The sequence below is a fragment of the Caenorhabditis remanei genome, chromosome X (assembly GCF_010183535.1).
Source record: "Caenorhabditis remanei strain PX506 chromosome X, whole genome shotgun sequence".
NCBI lineage: Eukaryota > Metazoa > Nematoda > Chromadorea > Rhabditida > Rhabditidae > Caenorhabditis > Caenorhabditis remanei.
The window spans coordinates 1,777,366-1,800,749 of NC_071333.1; the positions used below are offsets into that span (position 1 = coordinate 1,777,366).

General features: G+C 37.9%; 7 protein-coding genes across 7 annotated transcripts; 5 read left to right on the forward strand and 2 right to left on the reverse strand.

Moving 5' to 3' along the window:
• Window positions 1-2,937: 2,937 nt before the first annotated feature.
• Window positions 2,938-3,990, reverse strand: GCK72_022385 (uncharacterized protein; the record flags this gene model as incomplete). Its single annotated transcript, XM_003096066.2, has 2 exons — window positions 2,938-3,865; window positions 3,911-3,990. 2 exons carry the CDS (start codon window positions 3,988-3,990, stop codon window positions 2,938-2,940), a joined length of 1,008 nt encoding a protein of 335 aa, XP_003096114.2.
• A 329-nt stretch (window positions 3,991-4,319) lies between these two features.
• On the forward strand, window positions 4,320-5,376 carry GCK72_022386 (uncharacterized protein; the record flags this gene model as incomplete). Its single annotated transcript, XM_053734791.1, has 2 exons — window positions 4,320-4,399; window positions 4,446-5,376. The coding sequence occupies 2 exons, from the start codon at window positions 4,320-4,322 to the stop codon at window positions 5,374-5,376; spliced, it is 1,011 nt and encodes a 336-aa protein (XP_053578357.1).
• Window positions 5,377-6,871: 1,495 nt separating this feature from the next.
• On the forward strand, window positions 6,872-7,624 carry GCK72_022387 (uncharacterized protein; the record flags this gene model as incomplete). Its single annotated transcript, XM_053734792.1, has 1 exon — window positions 6,872-7,624. One exon carries the CDS (start codon window positions 6,872-6,874, stop codon window positions 7,622-7,624), a length of 753 nt encoding a protein of 250 aa, XP_053578358.1.
• Window positions 7,625-10,987: 3,363 nt separating this feature from the next.
• GCK72_022388 (uncharacterized protein) lies at window positions 10,988-11,279 on the forward strand (the record flags this gene model as incomplete). The annotated part of the gene is made up of 2 exons (XM_003096717.2): window positions 10,988-11,174; window positions 11,224-11,279. 2 exons carry the CDS (start codon window positions 10,988-10,990, stop codon window positions 11,277-11,279), a joined length of 243 nt encoding a protein of 80 aa, XP_003096765.2.
• Window positions 11,280-12,687: 1,408 nt separating this feature from the next.
• On the forward strand, window positions 12,688-13,565 carry GCK72_022389 (uncharacterized protein; the record flags this gene model as incomplete). Its single annotated transcript, XM_053734793.1, has 3 exons — window positions 12,688-12,702; window positions 12,757-12,920; window positions 13,280-13,565. The coding sequence occupies 3 exons, from the start codon at window positions 12,688-12,690 to the stop codon at window positions 13,563-13,565; spliced, it is 465 nt and encodes a 154-aa protein (XP_053578359.1).
• Window positions 13,566-14,875: 1,310 nt separating this feature from the next.
• Window positions 14,876-15,164, forward strand: GCK72_022390 (uncharacterized protein; the record flags this gene model as incomplete). Its single annotated transcript, XM_003096742.1, has 2 exons — window positions 14,876-14,972; window positions 15,016-15,164. The coding sequence occupies 2 exons, from the start codon at window positions 14,876-14,878 to the stop codon at window positions 15,162-15,164; spliced, it is 246 nt and encodes an 81-aa protein (XP_003096790.1).
• A 537-nt stretch (window positions 15,165-15,701) lies between these two features.
• Window positions 15,702-17,893, reverse strand: GCK72_022391 (uncharacterized protein; the record flags this gene model as incomplete). Its single annotated transcript, XM_053734794.1, has 4 exons — window positions 15,702-15,814; window positions 15,961-16,034; window positions 16,959-17,256; window positions 17,842-17,893. 4 exons carry the CDS (start codon window positions 17,891-17,893, stop codon window positions 15,702-15,704), a joined length of 537 nt encoding a protein of 178 aa, XP_053578360.1.
• Window positions 17,894-23,384: the final 5,491 nt, after the last annotated feature.

The window sequence follows — 23,384 nt, forward strand, 5'->3', positions numbered from 1 at the left end:
TTCAATGTGTTCTTTTTTTCAATTTGAATAGTTGATTTTTCCGTTTTTGAAAAGAAGTAAATGGTTTTTAAACGTGATTGTGTTGAATCAATGTAATACATTGTAGAGCTCATCTGCCTTGCTACATATTCTACGATCGATCTTATTGTTACAAATTGTTTTTAGTTAACACGTTGTTATCCCTTCTGAAAGCCATTCACCGTTTAATAACGTCCTTTTGTGCAAATCTTCACTTTTATCTAATTTTTGTGCGAGACTCTCCTTAAACTTCTCAAAAAAAGGAATATTTGAAGACAAGAAGTTCTTTGCCGATTTCCCTAGTTATTAAAAACAAGAAACGGCTTTACTATTCTGCGAATCTGACTGAAAGGTTTACTATTTTCGAGAAATCTGCAAAAAGTATAATCCAATAAGGTAAAAATTCAAAAACTAGTTTACTTTGCTATTTTCTGAAAAAATAGTACGTCCCGGTTTTTTTTTGTAAAAACACTCCTGGAATCACAAAACACAAATCAAATGTTATGAGATAAAAAGCAGTTGGTGAAAAGAACACATAAAAAGAAGATTAGAAAATTCGGTTTCAATTGTTCTACCCGTTCATCGATTGAGCAAAGAACTTTTTTACCGCGAGATCCGAACATCCTCTTTATCTTTCCATTAATCAAAGACAAATAAAAAATTTTCCATTCGATTTACTTTGTCTTTCAACTCGTCCAATGACGGAAACCAAGAAAAAGCCATGACTGCATCAACGACAACACATCACTGATAAATGGGAGAGTACCAGCTAGAGAGGGTGCTAACGAATTTTCAGAGAAAGGAACACGGCCAGAACTTAGAACATATTCGAGGAATTGAACGAAGCAAATGATGGTGCTGATTAGACTAAAGTTGAATTCTACTTTGCTCCGGTGTTGGAATTTGATGGATCGGATTATTGTTAGACTGGTGATATTGATACCAAATGAGATAATAGTGATAGCGATCATGGCGGGAAAGAGGAAGAAGAAGTTGTCGTGGATCGGTTGGTAAAAATGACAAATAAAAGTAGGCGAGACATCGAAGATGGTCGCTTTCGCGATACGCGGCAACAAATACAAACTCAATTGGAGCCAGAAAAAGGGAAAGAAAGAGAGGGTCGACAAAGTAGGTTTTCTGCGCACTCTGTTCTTTTCTCCTGTTTGACTGAACAGCTTTAAAAATTTAACTTTTTAGATCGCTTACAAAAGATCAAAACATATAAACTTTTTTATATGAATCGACTCAAAATTTTTGACAAAGAAGGCTTGAAGTGCTGAACAAAGGAAGATCGTCAAAAATATCATTTTAACCCTGCTCGCGGTACCATAAAGATAATGCTAGCCAAAACCGCAGGCATTTATATTTTTTCTATATAAATGGAATCAAAAAACGGATGGTGACAAAAACAATAAGCAACTATCTAAAATATTGAAAAACGGCAAAACGGATCAGCCAGTGCAAATTTAATGACGTGATTTGTTAATAAGAGTCTCGCACAAAAATTCGATAACAGTGAAGATTTGCGCAGGATGACGTAGTATTCAAATTGGAAATGCACACAATGAAGATAGACGGAAATAGAAAAAAACATCAGGAAAATGAAATTGCATAAATTCTGTTGAAATTAATACCATACACATCGCAGGCATCATTGAGAAAAGTCAAGTAGCAGTGGTATTAGATCCTGAGGAGGTACTTGTACTTGGCATGGAAGTTGGTGCGAATTACGATTCTGTAGACGGCTGATAATAGTGTAATCCATTTTGATAACAGTAAGTTATCCAGTTCCAGTAGTCAATGTGAGAGTAGTAGTCAGAGTGCGTGGGTGTAGCGGAATAATCAACATTAAATGTTGGGAGTTAGTAACAGAGAAACTCCATAGTCAAAAGAAGAAATGGGTTAAGAAGCTAGTACCCTGGCTCTTTATATACCATTCACCATGAGAATAAACAGTGGACATCTTCACATATTCATTTATCTGATAATGCTAACAATTTTTTTTGTAATTGAGAATTGTCATCGTTTTAATTTTCCACGGAGCAAAATTGAGCTCACCGCAGGATTCCTACTAACTTTGATTCTCGAAGACTTCAAATTTTCCTCACAGTAAATATTTCATCCAAAATTATAAAAATTGAAAAGGCAAGTCAGAATTTCTTTGTCGAAGAGATTTTTTACTCCTATGTTTCTCCATCGCGATTACTGGGCAAGTTTTCTCATACTTCCTTTGGTAAAGGAAACAAGCATTGCACAGAATTCCATTCTCCGATCGAACATTCCTCCATTAACATGTTTTCAAATGAAAAGGTAATTTCTTTATTTCATAGAATTTTTCCGGTTTAATGGTAGTTGTCGATGTTGCCAAACAAATTTCCGAAACTTGTGGTGTGCACTTACCGCGTTTTCGAATTGAAGAGATTTTGTGGTGCCGCCCGTCCCTAGCCGCAAAGCCTCTACCAGAGTCATAGATGAAATTTGTTCCCGCTTTAAAAAATTTAAAGAATTAAAAAATTTAATACCCATAGATTCTGTTTGTAAACGCTCTAATAATTTTTTTCAGTTTGTGCGCGGGAAATGCAATTTTAGGGAAGAACAAGGACAAGTGCAAAGTGATGAAACGTTTGTTTACCTGTTATCAGATTCAATAGTTTCACCAGGGTCCTAATCAGACGCGTTGGGCTAGACTGTGCAGCAGCAATGAGTTTCTCTAGTCAGAATTCAACAAATTTTTCCTACCTGAAATTGCAATCATTTTTTGAAATTATCATTTGCTTCTTTAGTCACATTTTAAAATATTTACTTTACTCAAAAACTCAAAAATGGTTTAGTCAGTGAATATAGACAATGAGCCAATAGGAACCAAATTATACATAATGACATGAAAATAATCAGAGGTAAGATAGCGTTGTAAAATAATTAGAAAATGCGAAAATGAACAACGTTTTCTTGATCATCCCGTTCAATTGAGATCAATCCGGCAGTTCCGTCTCTTCGAAAGATATAATAGACTTCTTTGTTCTGTTCGTTTACATTAACCTCATCCAATAGCATCCCTTGATATTGCAAACCTTTCAATATAGTTTCCTTAGTTACAATTTGATTATTGACAAAATTGAAATGTGCCTTTTCCATTCTCGGGTTCGACCCTTCGATCCAATGTTTGAGAAATTGATTGATCATTTTATCCGTCAGAGTTTCAGATTGAATTGAGATTTTCTTACTATTCATCAATAAAAGATCATCCAATCCAATTTTCAATGACATATCTTCGTATCCAAGAACCAATGCATCAAAATTTTGAATCAGAATGTTACGGTAGCCACTGGGATCATTGAAACTCGAACAGAAAGCAGTGACACATCTAGCCGATGAGAAATGTCTCACTGCCAACTGTGCACACTTCAAACTACAAAGTTCGTTGAAAACGAGCATGCTTATATCGATTTTTCCAAATACATTCTTCAACGAAATCCAATCAAACTGACATGTTTCATTCTTGAATGAAAGGCACCCAATTTTGTCAATAGAGAAAATATATTGAGCATGGTCTACCCATTCGCGAATGCTACGGCCTGGGTTCTGATATTTCATCAAGTTCTGTTGAGTGACAATGTCACGCACCGATGCCACACTCACACAAGCCGGCATGTAAACCGGAATCGGTTCGTGGCCAGCGTTGTCCTCTCTCGGATAGAAACTCCAAACCATGGATGAAGGACTATCATCATCTGTATCGAATAGGATTCTGATAATATCCTTAATCGTAACACTGACATGTTTGACACTCAAATTTAGAGATTTGACAACTTCCTTAGTCTTGTTAGACGCAAGTGAGAATAAAACTCTGAAAAAGATTCTTAAGTCATATTAATAACGATAAAAAGCTTACATTTCAGTATACTTCATGCATCCAGCCACAAGTACCAATGCCTTATCTGGCAAACTGAGTAGAGGGAAAGCGGTGGTCATGGTAGTGGATAGAAGAAAAATAGCGAATAATCAATATGCAGTGGAAACAATGACCTGGTTGGACAGGTAGACAGGAAGTATGGGAATGAGGGAAGATAGAAAATAACGCGTCAATATACGCGAATGACACCAATTGTGGCGAGACCAAAGCGGTGTACAAATGCGCCCTCATATTTGTTTGTTTGCGTTTCCCGCGCGTCCACCACGGCCCATTGTTCCCAGGTCACTTCCTGTTCGACGATTGGTGGGGTCATTGTGTCCCCTGCAGTTCTATTGATTTTCCGCCTCCTAACCGGCGCACCCTTGCCATTGTTCTATTTTCCACCGTCATGTCGAGTCCTTTGCCTCTTCTCCGTCTTCCAGAGAAAGCATTAAACCTTGTGATTCAATGTATGGAGTATATTGAAATGTAAGTTTTTATCAGAAGTTGTCTTTAAACAATTTCTGTATTTCAGCGTCGGATTCTCACTCGTGTCGAACAAAACTAAAGAAACCGTCAAGGCACTCAACTTACAAATTACAACATTGTATTTGACAACCGAAGAGTTCATCAAAGTTCATGTCGAAAGTCCGTCCCGCATGTTTTGGAATTTTTATCCGGGAGAGGAGAACGCTGAACCCGAACCGATTCCAGTTTACATGCCGGCTCGTGTGACAGCGATGCGTGGCAACACTCGGGGAATCTTGGAATATCTGAACCCAGGATACAGCATTCAAAAATGGATAGACACTGTTCAATATATCTTTACTCATCCGGTAATCGACTTCCTTATCTTTAAGAGGGAAACATGCAAATTTGATATGAGTTCTCTGATGAAAACAATTGGAACAGCTACAGTGAAAACGTTCTTGTTTTATGATCGATGTGGTGTAGAGAGCGCAAAGATGGCGGTGAGGCAATTTCCAAACACAAAAATTATGTTGGCAGTATGTCGAGATTTGGAGGAGCCCAGCCGTTACAAGGATATTTTGGTGCAAAATTGGGATGGATTGATTCTCGGACATAATGATGTGATTATGCACATGGAATTCGACGATCTTCTATTGATGAATAGTAAAGAAATATCAATTCGTTCGCGGGACATAAAAGATAAAATGATCAATCAATTTTTGAAGCATTGGATTAGAGGATCGAATCCCAGAATGGAAGTAATACAGTTGGATATTATTGATGGACGATTTCTCGATATAAATGCGATTTTGAAAGGATTGAATTTCCATGAATCACCATTGGATCAAGTCAGACTTTTCACAAAACCGGCTACTGAAGAGACAATAGAGATCGTGGGTGGTTATGATATCCGTCGTGTGAACAGAAGTGTTGGGACATTCAAAATTGAACAACGTGAGGAAGGAGGAGCTTTTACATTTTGTGTATGGAATTGATTATAATTGATTATATTGTTTTATTTTCCTGCAGCTTTTTCTTAATTTTATTATTTTGCTGGTCTTCAATTTGCTCTTTGCTTTTAAATTTGAATAGTTGATTTTTCCGTTTTTGAATGAACAAATTTTTTTGTAAATAAAACTCGAAGAATCCCAAAACGCAAAATAAATGCCATGAGATCAAAAACAGTTTGCGGAAAGAACACCTAAAAAGAAGAAGAGGAAAATTCGGTTTTAAAATTGAGGATATTTGTCAATTTGGCAGCTCATCAAGTATCGACTCAAAACTTCAGAAACTTTTCAGCAATATCGGCAACTGAATTTTAAGCCCAAACATGCTGCGTTTTGTTTTGCTGTGTAAATCTAAATTTTCAGCTCTACAAAAATCTAATCAATTTTCAAAATAAAATTGCCGAAAGCAAAGTTGGGAAATCGGTTACGGCAACCCATTTCAAAAAACTGACAATTCCGTTGCAGCTCGTCCCCGATCTTAATTTAAAACTCGGTTTCCATACATAGGCGCCTTAAAATAGTTTCTTCAAGATTTCCTCAATAATATTTGATGCGCAACTCTAAATTTCAAATTCGGTGACATTGGACGCCGATCTAATTTTTAGAAATACACAGTTTCAACTTCTGTCTTGTCACACACAGTGCAGAAATGTGACAAACCCTAATACCAGAAGGATTCAGAAAAATTGGGAAGAGAAAATGAACACTTTCCTCACAAGTCAGAAACCCCTGAGTTCCTGTTCTGAAATGTCAAATTTTCATTTAATGAAATGAAAGATGGCGTTCAGGAGAGAGGTGGTGACAACAACAACTTTTCGCATCGACTCATTTTTATTTGTGTTTCCCACTGAACATTTGTTTCATACAGATTTTCAGCCCTATCTCCAACTGGATTTACTTTTTTTTTCAAAATGCCATGTCGATTCCTATTAGATACTTTTTGATTAATTCTCCAGATGGCATGAAAGACCTTCCCCGACGATTCATTCATATGTCTGTTTTCGTTTCCCCGCGGGGCCTTCGTTGTCAGGTCACCTCCCGAAACGACCATCTCATTCTTCCCTCATCCTCATACTATCTGTCCAACCAGCCCATCGTTTCCATTGCATTTATATTGATTATTCACCACCAAACCGGCTCCTTTTTACTATTCCTTTTTTTCCACTGTCATGTCGACGCCTTCATTCCCTATTTTCCGTCTTCCAACTGAGGCAACAAAATTTGTCATTCAATGTATGGAATATATTGAAATGTAAGTTTTTATTAGAAGTTGTCTGATGAAGATTTGTGTTTTTCAGTGTCGGATTCTCACTTGTCTCCAGCAAAGCTAAGGAAATAGTTAAGTCTCTAAACTTGAAAATCACGAAATTGAATTTGTCAACCGAAGAGATCATAAGCATTGAAATGGGGGGTCCGTCACCCATGCTTTGGAGTTTTTTTTCCGGGAGGGGAGAACGCTGGCCGCGAACCTTTTCCGGTTTATATGCCGGATCGTGTGATAGCAATGCGTGATGATGACAATCGACGGATCATGGCGCAATATCAGAACCCAGGTCTTAGCATCCAACAATGGTTAGCTAATTTCCTGTACATATTCTCTCGGACGGAAATTTGGTACCTTAAATTTGCGAGAGAAACATGTAAATTTGATATGAGTTCTCTGATGGAAACAATTGGAACGGCTACAGTGAATGCGTTCTATTTTTATGATGAATGTGGTATAGAGTGCGTACGGATGGCGTTGAGACAATTTCCTGACACAAAAATCGTGTTCGTCTACAGTCGAAATTTGGACGACCCCAGCCGTTACAAGGATATTTTGATTCAAAATTTGGATGGGTTGATTCTGGGATGCCGTAGTGCGTTGACGCGTATAGAACACGACGACATTTTAATTATTAATAGTAAGGAAATCGTCGTTGGTTCAGGGATTATAACTGATAAAATTATCAACCGGTTTTTGAAACATTGGAAGGAAGGATCGAATCCGAGAATGGAACGGGCAATATTTCTTATTCTTGATCGTCAGCATCATTATAGAAATGCTATTTTTAAAGGATTGAATTTTCACGAAGCACCGTTTGATCAAACCCGACATTTCACACATTTCAGTGGAGAAATATTAGAGGTTGTGGGTGGTTATGATATCCGTCGTGTGGACGGAAGTGTTCTGACAGTCATATTTGAACAAGGTAATAATGATGTATTTGGGCTTACTTTTTATGTATGGGGTTGATTATAACTGAAAATATTATACAAATTTCATTTGCTGCCGTTTATAATTTCATAATTTTGCTTATCTTCGGAGTATTCAATTTCACTTTTAATACTGAACAAATTGTGATTTTCCAGTTTTTGAATAAAAGAAATGGTTATGTGTAACTTTGTTTAATTATTCGAATATACTGTAGATCTCGAATGCCTGGCTTTACTACGAGCTACACACATCGTTATCGTTTCTACGCATCGCTGTCACCCGAGCCGGCATATAAACCGGAATCGGTTCGGGACCTCTCACTACAGTAATCACCGGAATCAAAGATACGAATTTCAGAAGGGCCTTAATCTACGGACTCGAATGTGTCCGGGCGATATTCGTGAGTCGTTTGAAAGAAAACACATTGAGGACTTCCCTTCTGAGATATTGAATAAAATGTTATTTTGATGTCATCACAATCTAACAAGGGAACCTTTTTCATATCAGGGTTGAGAATTGGCTGAAACTTTGCACATATATACTTTCGACCCTGCTCTATCACATGCCGTTTTCAAAAGCTGCGCAATACAGCTCGTTGGCGCGAAAATTGGGTCTGAAAATTTCTGAAAATCGCCGTGTCAAATTACACGCGTGACGTCCCTTTCTTCATTACTCTTTTCTGTATTAAAAATGTGAACATCGGTGGTCCAGTGGTAGTGAGGGGGAGTCGTGGTCGGAAGGGTATGGATTTGATCCCCGGCCTGGCTAATGTTTTTTTTTCTTTTTTTCTTATGATATTTCAAGATGCAATTTTTGGATCTTTATAGAGTTTTTTCGAGATTTTTACTTGATGATCAAAAAGTGTGGAAATCTTCGACAAAATTTGTTTCGTTTTTGTGGTCCCAATTTCTTTGTGATCTCATAAAAATCAGTATTACACTTTTGAAATCTTATCATTATTTCAGAGATATAAGTAACCACACAAGGCAAAAACTTGTGTCATTAAGTTTAGGAAATTAAATCCGAGTTGATCAATCAATTACAAACAATCTGACTTCTACACTTCGATCGACGGGTATCATTTTTATAATTGCTCTGATGCCAGTTTCACTGCGAATCTCAACACCTCCGCGAATTGAGAATAAAGTGAACTCGTAACTGAAATAATAATAATAAGGTTCCAGTTGGAAGAATAACTCTGTTAAAAACGTACCGTTTTTTAAGAACCTCTTTATTTGCCGTTGTTTTTAGGTTCCCGCTCCTGAAATTGTTTGTGTAACAAAGAGAGAGAGAGAGAGACACACTCTCAAATTTATCATTTTCCACTAAAATTGAAAATGTTTCCAACCTTTTAGGCGGAACTGTACGTATTTTTCATGTTTTCATTTGCAGCATCTTCTTTTTCATCACCAAAGACTGCTTAACATTTGGTAGTCTTTTCACAAGTGCCAGAGTAATCAAAGTGGACATAATCACATTTTCTCCCCCCCCCCCCACACTCGTATCAGTTGGTGTAAGTGTTCAAAAAAAAATAGGTCATTCATCTAATAGCTGGTCATTGAACTTTTTTATCACTCATGCTGTTAAAAAAGATTAGCCGACAATGACACGACGCAGACATTTTCAAAAGTTCTCGACAGAAGGGAAAGGGATTGACATTGCTTGGTCTATAGTCACTCGTACAAGGTTGATTCAAAATTTTTGATAACGTGTTTTCATTTTGCCTTCGAAACGTGACAATCCGCTGACTGAGAAGATTGGAAGAAGGAGGACAACACTTTGGAGGTCAAACGACAAAAGAAATCTAATTGAATGGCAAACAACTCAAACTGAACCAGAAATATTCTGTATAGCAGAAAATATGACGAAAACTCTCCCGACATTTCAGAAAATTTTTATTTCAATGAGGCATTATAACATTTATTGCATTGTTTTATGATGTATACTGGAAGATTAAACCAGCTACTGACAGTGCTCTCTCGTTCTCCGTCTTTTCTCTCGCTCACTCTCTTAGGGGCGGGATCGTAACACAACACCGGGTCCTCTCCCGCGGAGAAAGAAAAGTATAAAAGGGATAGGCAAGACAAACAACAGCATTCGACTAAAGAGATGGGCTAACGGAATGCCCTGTCGCAATTGTATTAAAACTTATTATTTTAAAATTCTAATTTCTTATTATTTGTTTATTTGGAGTCAACCAAAAACAGTGGTAAGTTCTTTAGAAATAATTTTAAATAAAAATATCGGAACATTTCACACCTAAAAGAAGACTGAAGTCATATTTTTTATTCCAGATACTTCAGATTGTTTTGATTGACGCATGTGCTAAAAATACAGTACCGCTTAATAGGATATGAACTTTGGCCGTTTTCAGTTGAAATTGTCCAACTTTGAAAGTGTGTCATATCGATTCTGATTGTCAAACCCAGTAAGTTTTTGATGAACCATGTAAATTAAAAGTAGTGCACCATTTTTAAAGTTGACGACTTTTTTGTACGGGTACTCGCTAAAGAGTTATAGTCATTTTAAGACGACAGCTCAAAAATCACTCTATTTTGCACTGAAATGGGTCGATTTAAGGGAGAAATTACTTTGTCGATATGTAACTTGCTAGGAAATGCCAGCACAAAGAAGTTGTCAACTTCAAAAATGAAGCTCTACCCTTGTTCTGTAGGATTCAATGAAAACCTACTTGGTGTGACAACCAGAATTACCTTCGCACACTCTCAAAGTTTGTTGATTTCAACTAAAAACAGTTAAAGTTCATATTCTATTAAGCGGTACTGTAGCTATAAACGAGATCATTCAAGTTGTCTTGTGCGATAGTAATAAGTCCATCCACTTTTCAGCTATCATTCTCCACGCGGGTGTGCCGAATACTGTGATCGCAACAAAGGACATGGACGGATTTTGGCGAAGGTACCGTACAGTCTGCCGGTGGATTGCCCAGGAGAGAAAAAGGTGTAAACTTAATTAGACTGAAAAGATTGTTTTCCCTCCAGTTACTTCTGATTTCTTATGTATCTATATTTCATTTACTAGTTGTAATCTCTATTCCCGATTTAAATATTTATTCCAGTTGCCTATAATATGCAGACCGGCAGAACCCATAATCTTAATTTCGGTGAGATTTGACAGTCTGTTGCTTTCCATTACTCATTCAATAAATCGCAGGGATCGGAGCTAGCAAAATTTTGGTGCTTTTCATTTTGACAACCTGTAACTTTCAAGATAGGGTTCCTACAAAAAAAATCAACTTCAAAAATAATGAAAAAAGACACGAGTAGGTCTTTGGTTGTAACTGACAAATTTTTGAGGTCCTAGTAGTGTGATGTCTACGCCGTAAACCGATTTCAAACAGCGACTAGATTTATACTCTAATACATTTAACTTTCAGATTTGATGCACAACTCCGCCTCTCTTGGCTGCGATATGGGCACTCTTCTGTGGAATACAGACACCTACTCGGAATCCTTGGATTCTGAAGTTGAAGAAGGCCTTGATGCATTGGACCTCGCATTTGATGAAGTCCAAGAGCAGTTCATCACACTGATCGGATCAACGTATTTTCACCGGAGCAAATTTGAGAGTAAGGGTTTTTGTTAAAATGTGCGTTTAATATAAGTGTAATATTCCAGATCGTCATCACTGCAATGCTAGGAAATCTCGATCTCAATGCAGACGCCGACGGTGAAACCATGGAGGAAGACTAATTTGTTATTTGTTGCTCAATAAAGCTGTTCTTGTTATTTCTATCGCATCCTTTGTTTTCTATTCAAATACAATTTTTTGCAAAAGTTTTGATATCTTCTATTGCTATATTTGTTTTCAGTTGGTGTCTGTGTAATAATGGTTCAGAATCTTCTTTGGCAGCTAATTCATAGCGGATGGTGGTAAACCGGGTATTTTTGTTCACGCCACTCTCAAGAAGCAGACGGATTCGGATTTCCTCATTTTTTCAAAATTTTAAAAAATTTCAGTAAACTTTGTGCATTCTCTGTTCTAGCGAAGTTCCAGGAATTTTAAGGATTCTAATTTCTCCAATCTTTGAATGATATCATGACTTTGTGAAATGTCACACAAAAACTGCAAACACATGGCTTATTTCCTTCACACAAGACATAAAAGATACGACAGAGAGGAAGAAAACGTCGGCGTCCTTCAAAACTCTTGACAAAAACCATCTGCTTTCATCCTACCGCTTCCGTAGAAAAAGATGGAAACAGTCTTGGTGCCACGCCATTCCAGTGTCGTCATTAAGCTGCCAATAACTCGACAAAAACAACGGAAACGAAGACTCCTCCGTCAATGGTCAAACCTATGTTACCCTTGTTCATAGTTAGAACTACATTTTAGAGATAAAAAGGCGTTATTAACATTCTATGTTAAAATATAAGAGAAATGACGATAAGGATGTTGTAGGGATATACAGACTTGCAAAATATCGGCACGGTCGACCGGAGCCAAAAAATTGGAAAATTTCAACAAAAATAGTCAAAAATTCATTTTTTGCAAAAAATCAAAACACCAAAAAAAATATTCAAAATTTCAAAGTTATACGGCCCGTTGCAAGTCTGGAGAATTCAAATGTTAAAATACCAAGCCCTCGAGGGTCCCGTTGGGTTCAGATTGGAGTTCAGTCTTCGGTCACATAATGACACAGAAAACGATGGAAAGAGTCATTCGTGCTAGAACATGTCAGTGTACATGACTCAATCTTTATAAAATATTTTCCTTGTGTCTGACTTCATGATTATTAACTTTTTTCCTCTCCGTTCTCAACGGGAGAGTGAGTCATATTGCAGACTCAACGTTTTTTTCTCTCTCTTTCACTCTCTCGTTCTCTTTGCGGGCGGGGCCTGAACAGAACACATGCTGCGAAGAACACACGCGGAAAAATATAAATAGAGTAGGCAAGATGCAAAACACCATTTCTCCTACGACTGGCTAACGGTATGCCTGTCCCCGCCGTGTATTTATTCTGATTTTTTTTGAGTGCTAACTTTTTTCTTTTTATTTATTTGGAGTCGACTTGGAATAGTGGTAAGGTTTCTGAATTTCAAATGACTTTCTATGGAAATTTTTTTAAATCTGTTTCTGGCATGGGCCTAGTGCCTGTAAGCATAATCAAGATAACCAGCAAAACTCTACTTGAATTTCACCTCTTACAGTATAAACCTTCCGCGAATAGGATCGCTGGGGCTCCGACGATCAAGGCGGAGATTCTAAGAAAATTCGGTGAAAATGTTCAAGGAAACTTGTTCAATCCAGAACGATTGACATTCAGGCTTCAGGAGACGTTCATAGATTTCGAAGGCTTTCCAAATCTTGGAGGGTACGTTCATGTTCTTTTTCTGTAGTGTTTTCCACTTCCCAAAAATCTGTAGTCCTTTGAAGTCTTCTAGAACTCCAAAACATAACGAAAAACAGCGAAAAAATTGATTTCACCACATGGCAGTTAGCTTCTTCACCCGCATTGTTTTTCACGGTTAATGTGACACCGTTGGTGAAAAGCGGGCATGTGGTGTTTTCGTATAGAAAAATTAATCGAATCTGTTTTATTGCTATGGGAATGATATACTTTCTCTTTTGTTTATTGTTCTAAACCTGTAGACTCACATTTTCCAGAAACCTCCTTCCAAAATGAGTCGCAGCCCATTAGCCCAACTCATTGAGAGTTCGATTCAAGATCAGGATCGTCGAGAGTCAAGATGAGCAAGTGACCAATCGAGGAGTTCAAAACACCCCAAACTTCGATTTTGGCAATATTTGGGTTGAGATACCGCCGGAGAATTGGAGGATTATGAGGAGGAAGATGGAAAGGACCAAGACGATAAGGATTCTGCCACAGAAGAAAAAAAAGAAGAAAAAGACGATAAAGATGTTGATGGCGAGGACGACGAGGATTCTGAAAGTGAGATGGAAGTCGATGATGACTTGGAAGAGCAAAATCAGGAGTTTCGCAACGATTGGAATCTAATTATTTTGTTAACCAGGAATGTGTTGTCTAAAATGTTTTGAGTGTTATGTATATGCAATATGAAGGTTTTTAAATGAAACAGTTCTGAAACTCACCATAAACATGTTTCCGATCTGATGCATTCTGTCTGAAATTCCGAGACCTTATTCTATTTCACAAGGGAAGTCTTTGGAGACGCCACTTTAAAAATGTGGTCATAGGTATTTTCGACCGCGGTGAATGCATTCCTGGATTGATGAAGTCAAAATCCTGCTAAATGTGTCCGCGAGCCAAGTTATGAGCTCTCAAACTTTTCATAAGGGTAAGCTTTTTCACATGGAATTCAAAATCGCGCGGGGGCGTATACGCGGCCGATTTGGAATTTCATGTGAAAAGGCTTAACCATATGAAACGTTTGAGAGCTCATAACTTGGCTCGCTGACACATTTAGCAGGATTTTGACTTCATCAATCCAGAAATGGATTCACCGTGGTCGAAAATACCTATGACCACATTTATAGGTCGTTTGAAAGTGGTGACTCCAAATACTTCCCTTGTCAGTCTACCCTTTCCAATTGAACGACTCACGCCGTTTGGTCCCTTTCCGACCTTTGAGACGGTGTTGACTCCACCTACCCCTACCCGACCTCAATTCAAGACCAGGAGCGCCAAGACATCATGAAGTTTTGTGCCGCCATTCGAGTAAGACAAAAACAGAGAACACAAGTTTCCGGCATTTTTCTTCACACTCGACATAAAAGACACTGCATAGAGGAAGCAAGCGTTGGCGTCCTTGAAGGTTCTTGACAAAAACGACCACCTGTGTTTAGTGCAACGAACTCTGTAATCTCGGCTGTCTATTCTCGCCCTCTTTGCGGGCGGGGCCTGAACATAACACATGCTACAAAGAACACATGTGGAGAGGCGAGTATAAAAGAAGAAGGCAAGATGAACAAGACTATTTGACTATGAAGATTGTCTAGCGGAATGACTAGGTCGCCCTTGTATTATAACTGATTATTTTAAAATTCTAATTCTTTCTGTTTATTTATTTGGAATCGACTTGGAATAGTGGTAAGTTCTCTAGCTTTGAAATGACTTTTTACGTGAAAATTTCAACATCAAATTCTGCAAATCACTTGGTTATGGGAACATAATCATGTGAATACGCACAGTTTCAAAAATTGAGAAGAATCTTCATAATGCAACTGTTTCACTGAAATTATTAGTTTGTTTCAGGAAAAACTCAAGATAGCAAACAACAGTGAAGTTTCCAAAAATTGAAATGGAAATGTATGAAAAGTCAAAAAGTTCAACGAATACAGATCCCCATGGAATCGATAGATCTATATTACATAACTGACCATGGCGCAGTTAGTTATGCTCTGGAGGTAGTGGAGAAAGAGCAAAAAAAGAAAAAGCACATTGGTAAGCCGTCAGTTTTTATAATAACACATTTTACTTTTTCCAGAGATCCTTAACGTCACTGAAAATGGAAATTGGAATGCTTATGGCGTTGCTGCCATCAAAAATGCGATTTTACGCGATTTGGGATGGCTGGGGTACTACAAGGCCGTAGAAGATCGCAACCCGGGAGTTGTGTTTGTAAAATTTAAGTAGAAATTTGCTGTGCTTTTATAATTGTGTCTATAATTTTTGCTTACTGTATTAATCATTCGCTTTATATATTATATCACCTCCTCTCCTGTATCTTGCCTTCCCCAAAAGCCCAAAAATAAGTTCCCAATAAATATTGTAAGCGATTTCATTGCTGAATTAGAAAGTGGTATACATATTAAAGAGGTCAGTGTAGGGTGAGGACTCTTTGGATGGCGCAGGTGGTTCAGTGGTATTTGGATTATATAGGTTTATTGAGTACTGTAGAATAATAAGTGAGGAGCAGGGGAAAAAGGGGGAAAGGATAGAGATGAGGGGGACACGGGTGACAATGAAGTGGGGATTCAGAGAGTCGACAAGAATGCAATGATTTACAGAACAGAACACATCTAATGGGTAGAACGGATGTTCTTTTATACTAGGTACTTATCAAGTATTCTTCTTTTCCACAGCGTCTAAGTCGGTCATGTTCCATTGTTCCGGTAGATCCGCTTCGTTGTTGGCGGACTTCGTAAAAGGGCATGTGTCGTCATGCATCTCTTATCTCCAGACAGTGGCGGCGGTTGCGGCTGCAGCGGTTGTTACGGTGGTTGAAGTCGCTGATCGTAGATCGCGACACATATGAATATCAAGTTGTTCCACTGAATCAGTAGCTGAAATGCAAAAAAACTTTTATAAATATTTTTCTTTAAAACTATCTTGGTCAAAGTCAAAACTTTACATACAACTGTCTAGCAGCGTTCTGTATTTATTAGAAGACTACTTAAAGAGATTGTTATCAATTAATTGAGAAACATACTATCTGTGATATCAGTCACATGATCCGGATTGTAAAGACTACTGCCAGAACAATCCGTGATCAATAAACTGATACTGTACAGAAGCGTTAACTCCTTTAACAGGTGTTTTACGCGCTAACAACAAGCATTTTTGGTACATTGATGAAATAATAAGTTTGGACAGCGATTGCACCTTCTTGAGAAAACTGTGCTTATTGAGCTGCATCAGAGTTTCATGATATCCGGAGTTTCAACACTACACAAACATCTTTCCAATTTAAAGCGGTTCACAAATTCGGTGGATATCCTGGAAAACATCAATTCTTGGGAAACGTGATTGACTACGAAGACAGTGAAAACTGGCAGGTTTTGACTGAGTTTGAATTGAATTTAAACCAACTTTGATGTTATTCAAGAAGATTTCAGTTTTTGCTGAGGCTAAAAGTATTTCGAGTGGATTTTGGTCGCTTTCTAGAGCAATTTTGTACGAAAATGCGCCGTGTGAGGGTTTCCTCCTGGATTTTAAAGATCAAACTAATGAAAATCGCGTCTAATACGCATCGGACCTCAATTTCTCTCTATATTTTGATTTTCAGTCACTTTTCTTATCAAATGAACAAAAGCTGCAACATCTGATCGTGATCGTTTAGCGAGACGCTGAATTGCTAGAAATTCTGGTCCTCCGCATTTACCAACGGTGTGAGATTCCCGTCGATTCGTTGTCTGTGGAGTACCGCCCCCATCATCGATGGCGTCTGAAGGAGTCAGTGAAATCAAGAATGATTCCTTTCTCTGCCATTGCACGTCTCAATTTGTTTTTAGACGCTTTTTAGAAAAGTGAGAAATTTGATCAAAAACGAGAAAAGTATGTCGTCTGGCGTGCCGTCAACGCGTTGTTTTAAAAATTAGAGGCTTTTTTCTTATTCAGGTTTATCTGAACCAGTTATTTGCCTCAAAAAGTTCAAAAGTTTGTTAACTGGGTGTCTGAAGTGTCGTCGACGCAAGTTTTTTCTCTTACCGAATAAACAAAAACTGCAACATCTGATCGCTATCGTTTAACGAGACACTGACTTGCAAGAAACAGTGCTCCTCCGTATTCATCATCGGCGTCAGATTTCCGTCGATTCGTTGTCTATGGAGTACCACCCACATGTCTGCTGCAGATGTCTCTCTGATGTCTATCATCATCACGTCTACGGCGTTTGAAGGAGTCAGTGGAATGGAGGCTTCACGAATAATTCCCTTCTTTTCCAGTGGACTTTCCAATTGCTTACAGACAGTTTCAGGTCGAGAGTCAGGTGGAGATGCGTTTTGTTCTGAAATTTAATGGAAATAGAAGAGGAAAAAATGAGAAAATTCATCTAAAACGAGATGAATATGTCGTCTGGTGTGCCGTCAAATAGTTGTTCCAGTTTTTCAGCCATAAACGAGTTTAAAAAATTAGACGCGTTTTTTTTTCTTTGATTTATCTGAACCAGTTATTTGCTTCGAAAAGTTCAAACGTTTGCTACATGGAAGTCTGACGCGGGTTTCTCACGGTATTTTCCCAGATAACTTCATTTAAAATAGTATATGGTGCACCTTCGACGCTTTTTCGACAATTTTCAGGTGAAAACTTGCTTTCTGTCTTGTTTTTGCCGCTGTTTATAGCCGTTGCAGGTAAAAATGGGATTTTCTCCACAATTCTCACCTTATTCACACATTTTCCGTCTCTCTTCGTAGTCTTTGCCTATGCTTAATTCTGAAGCTTCTTTTTTCTGTTGATGATCTTCCTGGCGTATTTTTCGTAAGTTTCGCAGGTTTTGAAAATTTTTGAAGAAGACGAATTTTGCAGGTTTTAAAGATTCAGAAGATTCTAGATTTTTCTCAGTATCATCAGGAGCTTCCCAAGCTTTCCAAACTTTTCGGTGTCAGTTGGATTTTTCTCGACGTCTTCTGGAGCCTTCTCAACATTGTTTGGCTTTTGGAGCTGTCGTTTTCTTGACGTCAGCTAGATCCTTTTACATTGACGACAACGGCGCGTTCATCCTCTCCACACGACAATTTCTCAACGGTGAACCTGCAAAAATAAGAATTCGGTGATTTCAAACAACAAAAATTCAGTAGCTGGCGCACCTTAGACGCATTTCTGGTAAGTAGTGACTGAAGCCACCTTTTGAGCGGTTTCAGCTCTTTTATGGCAAAAAAATGGACTAATTTGGTTAACTGGCGCACCTACGGCAATCTCCGATGATGCTTCGTGACTAAAAACTACACTTTTAATGATATTTCGAATTTAAGCATCGCCTAAAAGCTCTCAATCTGGCAAACCGTTGACGCGTTCCTTTGTTTACCAATGGTTAAAATGAGTGAAGACTACAAACTACAAACAATAATGGCTTTTTTGAAAGGTTTTTAGGCAAAACTTGTGCACCTTTGACGAGGCTGGGGCACCTGTGGCGCGATTCTGCCCGTTGGTGTCTGGCGCTTCTCTGGTGTATTTTTTAACATCTATCTGTTGGACTGTGTGTCCTGATGTCCCAATTTTACTGTAAAATGCTTTCTAGAAGGCAGAGGCGTCTTAGACGCGTTTCTGTCAGTTTTTTTTCTTTTTTGATGCTCCCAATGCATTTGGATTCTAAGTGTCACGTCTAAATAAGAAGACGTCGGGTCTTTTTCGAGCTCTTCGACGGAAAACTGACAGTTTTTGTACCAATTTGAAAGTTGAATCGGATTTTTGTAAAAGCAAAGAAAATATGACGCATCCACGTGGATTTCGGGAAATGAAGAATCTGGCAGTCGCAAGAATGACGTGGCCGAAAAGGCGGACAAGACGGCGCCACTGCTTGAAGTTGATGCAATTGCGGAGGAAGGAAGATTAGGCTAAAAAAAAGCTCGTACAGTATGAACAAATTTTGATGAGGGTACATACTACAAAGATAATTAAACTGGCAATTCTTGACGAAATTTGAATTGAATTAAAACGAATTTGGATGTTATTCAAAAAAATTTCAGTTTTAGCTGCGGCAAAGAGGATTTCGGGCAATTTTTTGACAGTTTATAGAAAAATTCGTACGAAAATGCGCCCCTTGATCAAAAACGAGGTCAATATGTCGTCTGGCATGCCGTCAATGCGTTGGTTGAAAAATTAGACGCGTTTTTTTTTCTCTGGTATATCTGAACCAGTTATTTGCTCCAAAAAGTTTGAAAGTTTCTTAACTGGGTGTCAGACGTGTCGTCAACGCTGGTATCTTACGGTAGGCACACCCTGGACGCTTTTTTGACAACTTTCGAGGTGAAATCTTGATTTCCGCCTCTCTCCGGGGTTTTCGTCGGTGCTTTTTCACTTTGCCACCGGCCAAAATACCGTTCAAACCACTGTCATTTCTGACATTCAGTCGTGACGCGGATTCCGAAGTTATTGTCCAATAGGGTGTTAGCACCGAATTCTTTCGTTTTTTGTTGAACCGCAAAAGTGGGCGTGGAATTAGCTATATCCGATGATATTCTGGGGTTTTTTCGAAGATTCAGAAGGTTCTGGAGCCTTCTCAGCTTCTTCTGGAGTTTCCCGAGCTCTCCCAGCTTTTTCGGTCTAGATTGTATTCTTCTCTACGTCTTTTGGCTATTGATGCTGTGTGTTGTCTTGGTGTCATCAAAATCGTTTGACATTGTCGACAACGGCGCCTTCATCCTCTTCACACGAAAATTTCTCAACTGCGAACCTGCAAAAATAGGAATTCGGTGACTGCAAACTACAAAACTGTAGTAGCTGGCGCGCCTTAGACGCATTTTTTTGTAAGGAGCAGTGACTGAATTCACCTTTTGAGCGGTTTTAGCCCTAATATCGCGAAAAAATTGCTAAAACTCACTTTTTCTTGTTTCAAACTCCCTTTCGATGCGTCTTTTTACCGAATTCGATCTCGTCAAAAGAAATCTCCAACTCTGTAATTCTTTTTTTAATAATTGAAAAAAAAACTAATTTTTATTGAGTGGAAAAGATAACATGATGAAAACAAGCACATTTTGATTCTATCTGTAAAAATTGTGTACTAAAAATCCAAAACTCGAATCAAAAAGGAGAAATAAATGAAGAAAATGTATGTGATGACGGCAGCCGTCTCTCAAGACAGAGATGCTAACAATGTCCGAGGAAATAGTGTAGATCAGACGCGAGAGAAAAACGATATGTGTAACAAAAAGGAGGAGAGTTCAGAAAGATACATGTATTAAAATGCCCCTCGGAGGCCCTCGGAGGACGCGCAAACGAGAGAGAAGAGAAGTGAAAGAAAAAGAGGAAAGAGGGAGAAATACTCTCTTTACTACGCAAACACTTTCAGTGGAAAGAACCGACGCCATTTCACGTACGGAGAAATATTCAATGGTGAAACATAGAAATGATTATGTATAAATTTTAAACGAAATAGAGATGTAAATTATCAGTTTTTGTTTGAATTGCTCTTTGAAGAATGTTACAAACCATTTTGCTACATTGAACGTTTTTCAGATGAGTTTTTCAGATGAATGCTTGTTTAAAAAAATGCAACCTTTGAAGACTTGTTGGGATAGAAAATAACACGTGTGATGAGAGATTGATATTGATTTTTCATTGAAATATGCTCCTTCATAGTGATACGAAATAATTATACTTAAAAAGTAAAATAAGTTTTTCTAAATTGCTGATATTTGCGTGGATCCTCGCAGAATCCCAGAAAAAAAGAGAGAATCCTCTTGGAGACAAAAGTTGTCTGACAAGGGAACCCCTAAGACCGCGCAAGTACTTTTTTTGGCTGAAACTTTCCGAATAAGTTAAGAATAATCTGAAAATATAATATGATTCAGAAGTATTTATTTTTCGCCCGACACTTTCAGCAAAATCATCTCAAAATCAATTTTGCAAATCATTCTCAAATTATTCTGAAAAATTCAACCAGAAAAGCACTTGCACGGTCTTGGGAAAAAAATCTCCCCTGTACAATAAATTCTGCGACCTCAATGAATTCTGCGACCTCGACTGTGCAAACAATTTGGGAAGTACTTTTTCAGATTATCTATGTCCTTCCGCATTTATCAAGAAGGCTCTAACCCACAAAACGTTATCAGTACTGTTTTGGGTACTGATCAAGATACTTTTTCAGGAAAAAAAAGTTCCTTCCGGCACGATCAAAGTTGACCACTAGCATTTTCCTGGGAATTTTCTACGATTCTGATTAAAATCAGCGTGATAAGTTTTAAAATTCAAATTAGCAAAGACAATATCAGTCACTCACTGAACACGCACATCAACACGTTGAAAATAAGACGAAGTAAACGGAGAGATGGGAAATCAATAAAAACACAGATTTCTAGATAGTTACTAATTTGTAGCTGAACTGTTGGACTTTTCTGGAAATGTAATGAACTTTAGACGTTGTAAACAACAACCTTGACTCTTATCACTTTAAAATATGGAAAGTGCAATAAATATTAATTTCTTGTGTAGATAAGAAAAAGTTTTCAAACGTTGTTTTGTTCCTTTTGTGAGGCTCATGCAATATGATGTACGTCAGTCTTCTCCATTCATCTATTTTAGCCTCGTTCAGAAAACTACTCGCATCAAAAACCTGCAAAAATGTGTTCATCCGGATTCACTATTTCTTTTTTCCTTTACCCTTCTCACAAGCGTGTTCGCGTGGTCGAGTGGTCAAGGCTCATGTCTGTGACTGGGAAAGGTTTTGCCATGGCGCTTTTACCTTTATTTTTTCGAAAATCTTGGAGACATCCTGAAAAACACACATGCAAATCCAGACAGCGCCCACACGCGTTTTGTTGAATAAAAATTTGGTTAGGAAACCATATTATAACAAATTCAAGCTTCACTTTTGTAAAAAATAAATCATTTATTCAACTTGGATCGAAATAAGGGAGAATATCTTTTAAAAAAATCAAATGACATTAGGTTTCGGAGAATGCAACTTTTTTTGTTAAGCAGAAGTTTTTTCCAATTGTTGCTTCAGTGTCTTTCAGCACTTCATCAAAATTTTATACAGACTCTCAAGGACAAATTGGAACATGAATTTTCTAACAGGTTCTCCACAATATTAATCCCGCAACATTCTAATTTACTCCAGACGATGCAATTTTTCGGCGGCTCTTCTTGATTCTTTTTGGACTCCGCTCATCAAGATGGCGACGGAAACATCTGATACATCTAATTGTTGTTTTGGTGACTCGTTCTATTTCATCAATCGTCGGTATTCAGCGACCGGAAATTTCTTCAATTGCGTTCGTTGGGATGTGCATTTGAAGAATTTTCTGGCTGGTAAGCTCTTTTGATATAATTATCAAGACATCGTTTTGCTTCACGAATACGGCTTGCGCGTCCACGCTTTTCCATCGGTGGATTGCCTTCTTCGGTGTGAGGATTCCGCTGATGGTCGATTTGAACTTATCTCTTTCTGAAAATTACTGAGATTAAAGGTGTATTGTGGTCAGTTATAAAATTTTGATTTGATAATGTATTCGTTTCGGCAAATTTATATTCATATTTCACGAATTTTAAAATTTGGTTTGAAACCCGCTGAAAATAAGTGCCGGAAAATTTGGTCAATGAAATGAACGGAGAAAATTGGCGTGATGGATTTTTATAAATATTGGCAGTATTTTTGAGAAAAGTCCGATGACTAGGAAAAATATTTGAAGACCCATTTATTTTTAAATGATAGTCGAAAATTGGACTTTTTCGCGAAAAAATTGGGTTTTCAATGTTGACGCCAAGTACCCGGACTTTCGTGCCCGGTTTCAGGCCGGGCCCTGACAATTATGATTTTTTTAAAATCAAAATATAATTTTTCTAGTTTAGATGCGGTTGAGTTGAAAATATATGAATAATGGTTTCAAATTCTGTAAAATACTCACCACTAGTCCAATTTGACTCCAAATCAATAACACAGGTAATTAGAATTCTAAAATAATCAGATAATATACAGAGTTGACCGTCATTCCATTAGTTAGTCGAATTTGATATGCTGTCAGTCATCTCTCCCTTTTTCTTTTATACTTTTTTTTGGCAGGGGCGGAGCATGCGTTGTGTTTAGGCCTTTCCCCCTTTAGAGAGGAAACATGAAAGGAAAAAAGAGAGAGGTAAAATAGGTAGAAAAAGAGGTCGAGGGTACCCCATCACTAAATTATGTATTCTATAATACATATGATCAATACATCAAGATATCACTGCAGTTTCTAGGAATGGCACTCGCAGAAATGCTGTCAACTACAACAATAATTATTAATTTTTGGCCAAAATAACATTCTCTTTTTTCAAAGCTTATTTTCGTTGAATCGCTCTCAGCCGTATAAATCACTTTCTTGTTGCAAGTGGTCATTGAGTGAAGTATGGGTATTTGATTTTAGACAGACTAGAATGACTTGTATCGGTTTAATATTTTTTACGGACACTGGAAGTATTTCCAAAATTTTGCTCGGAATCGTG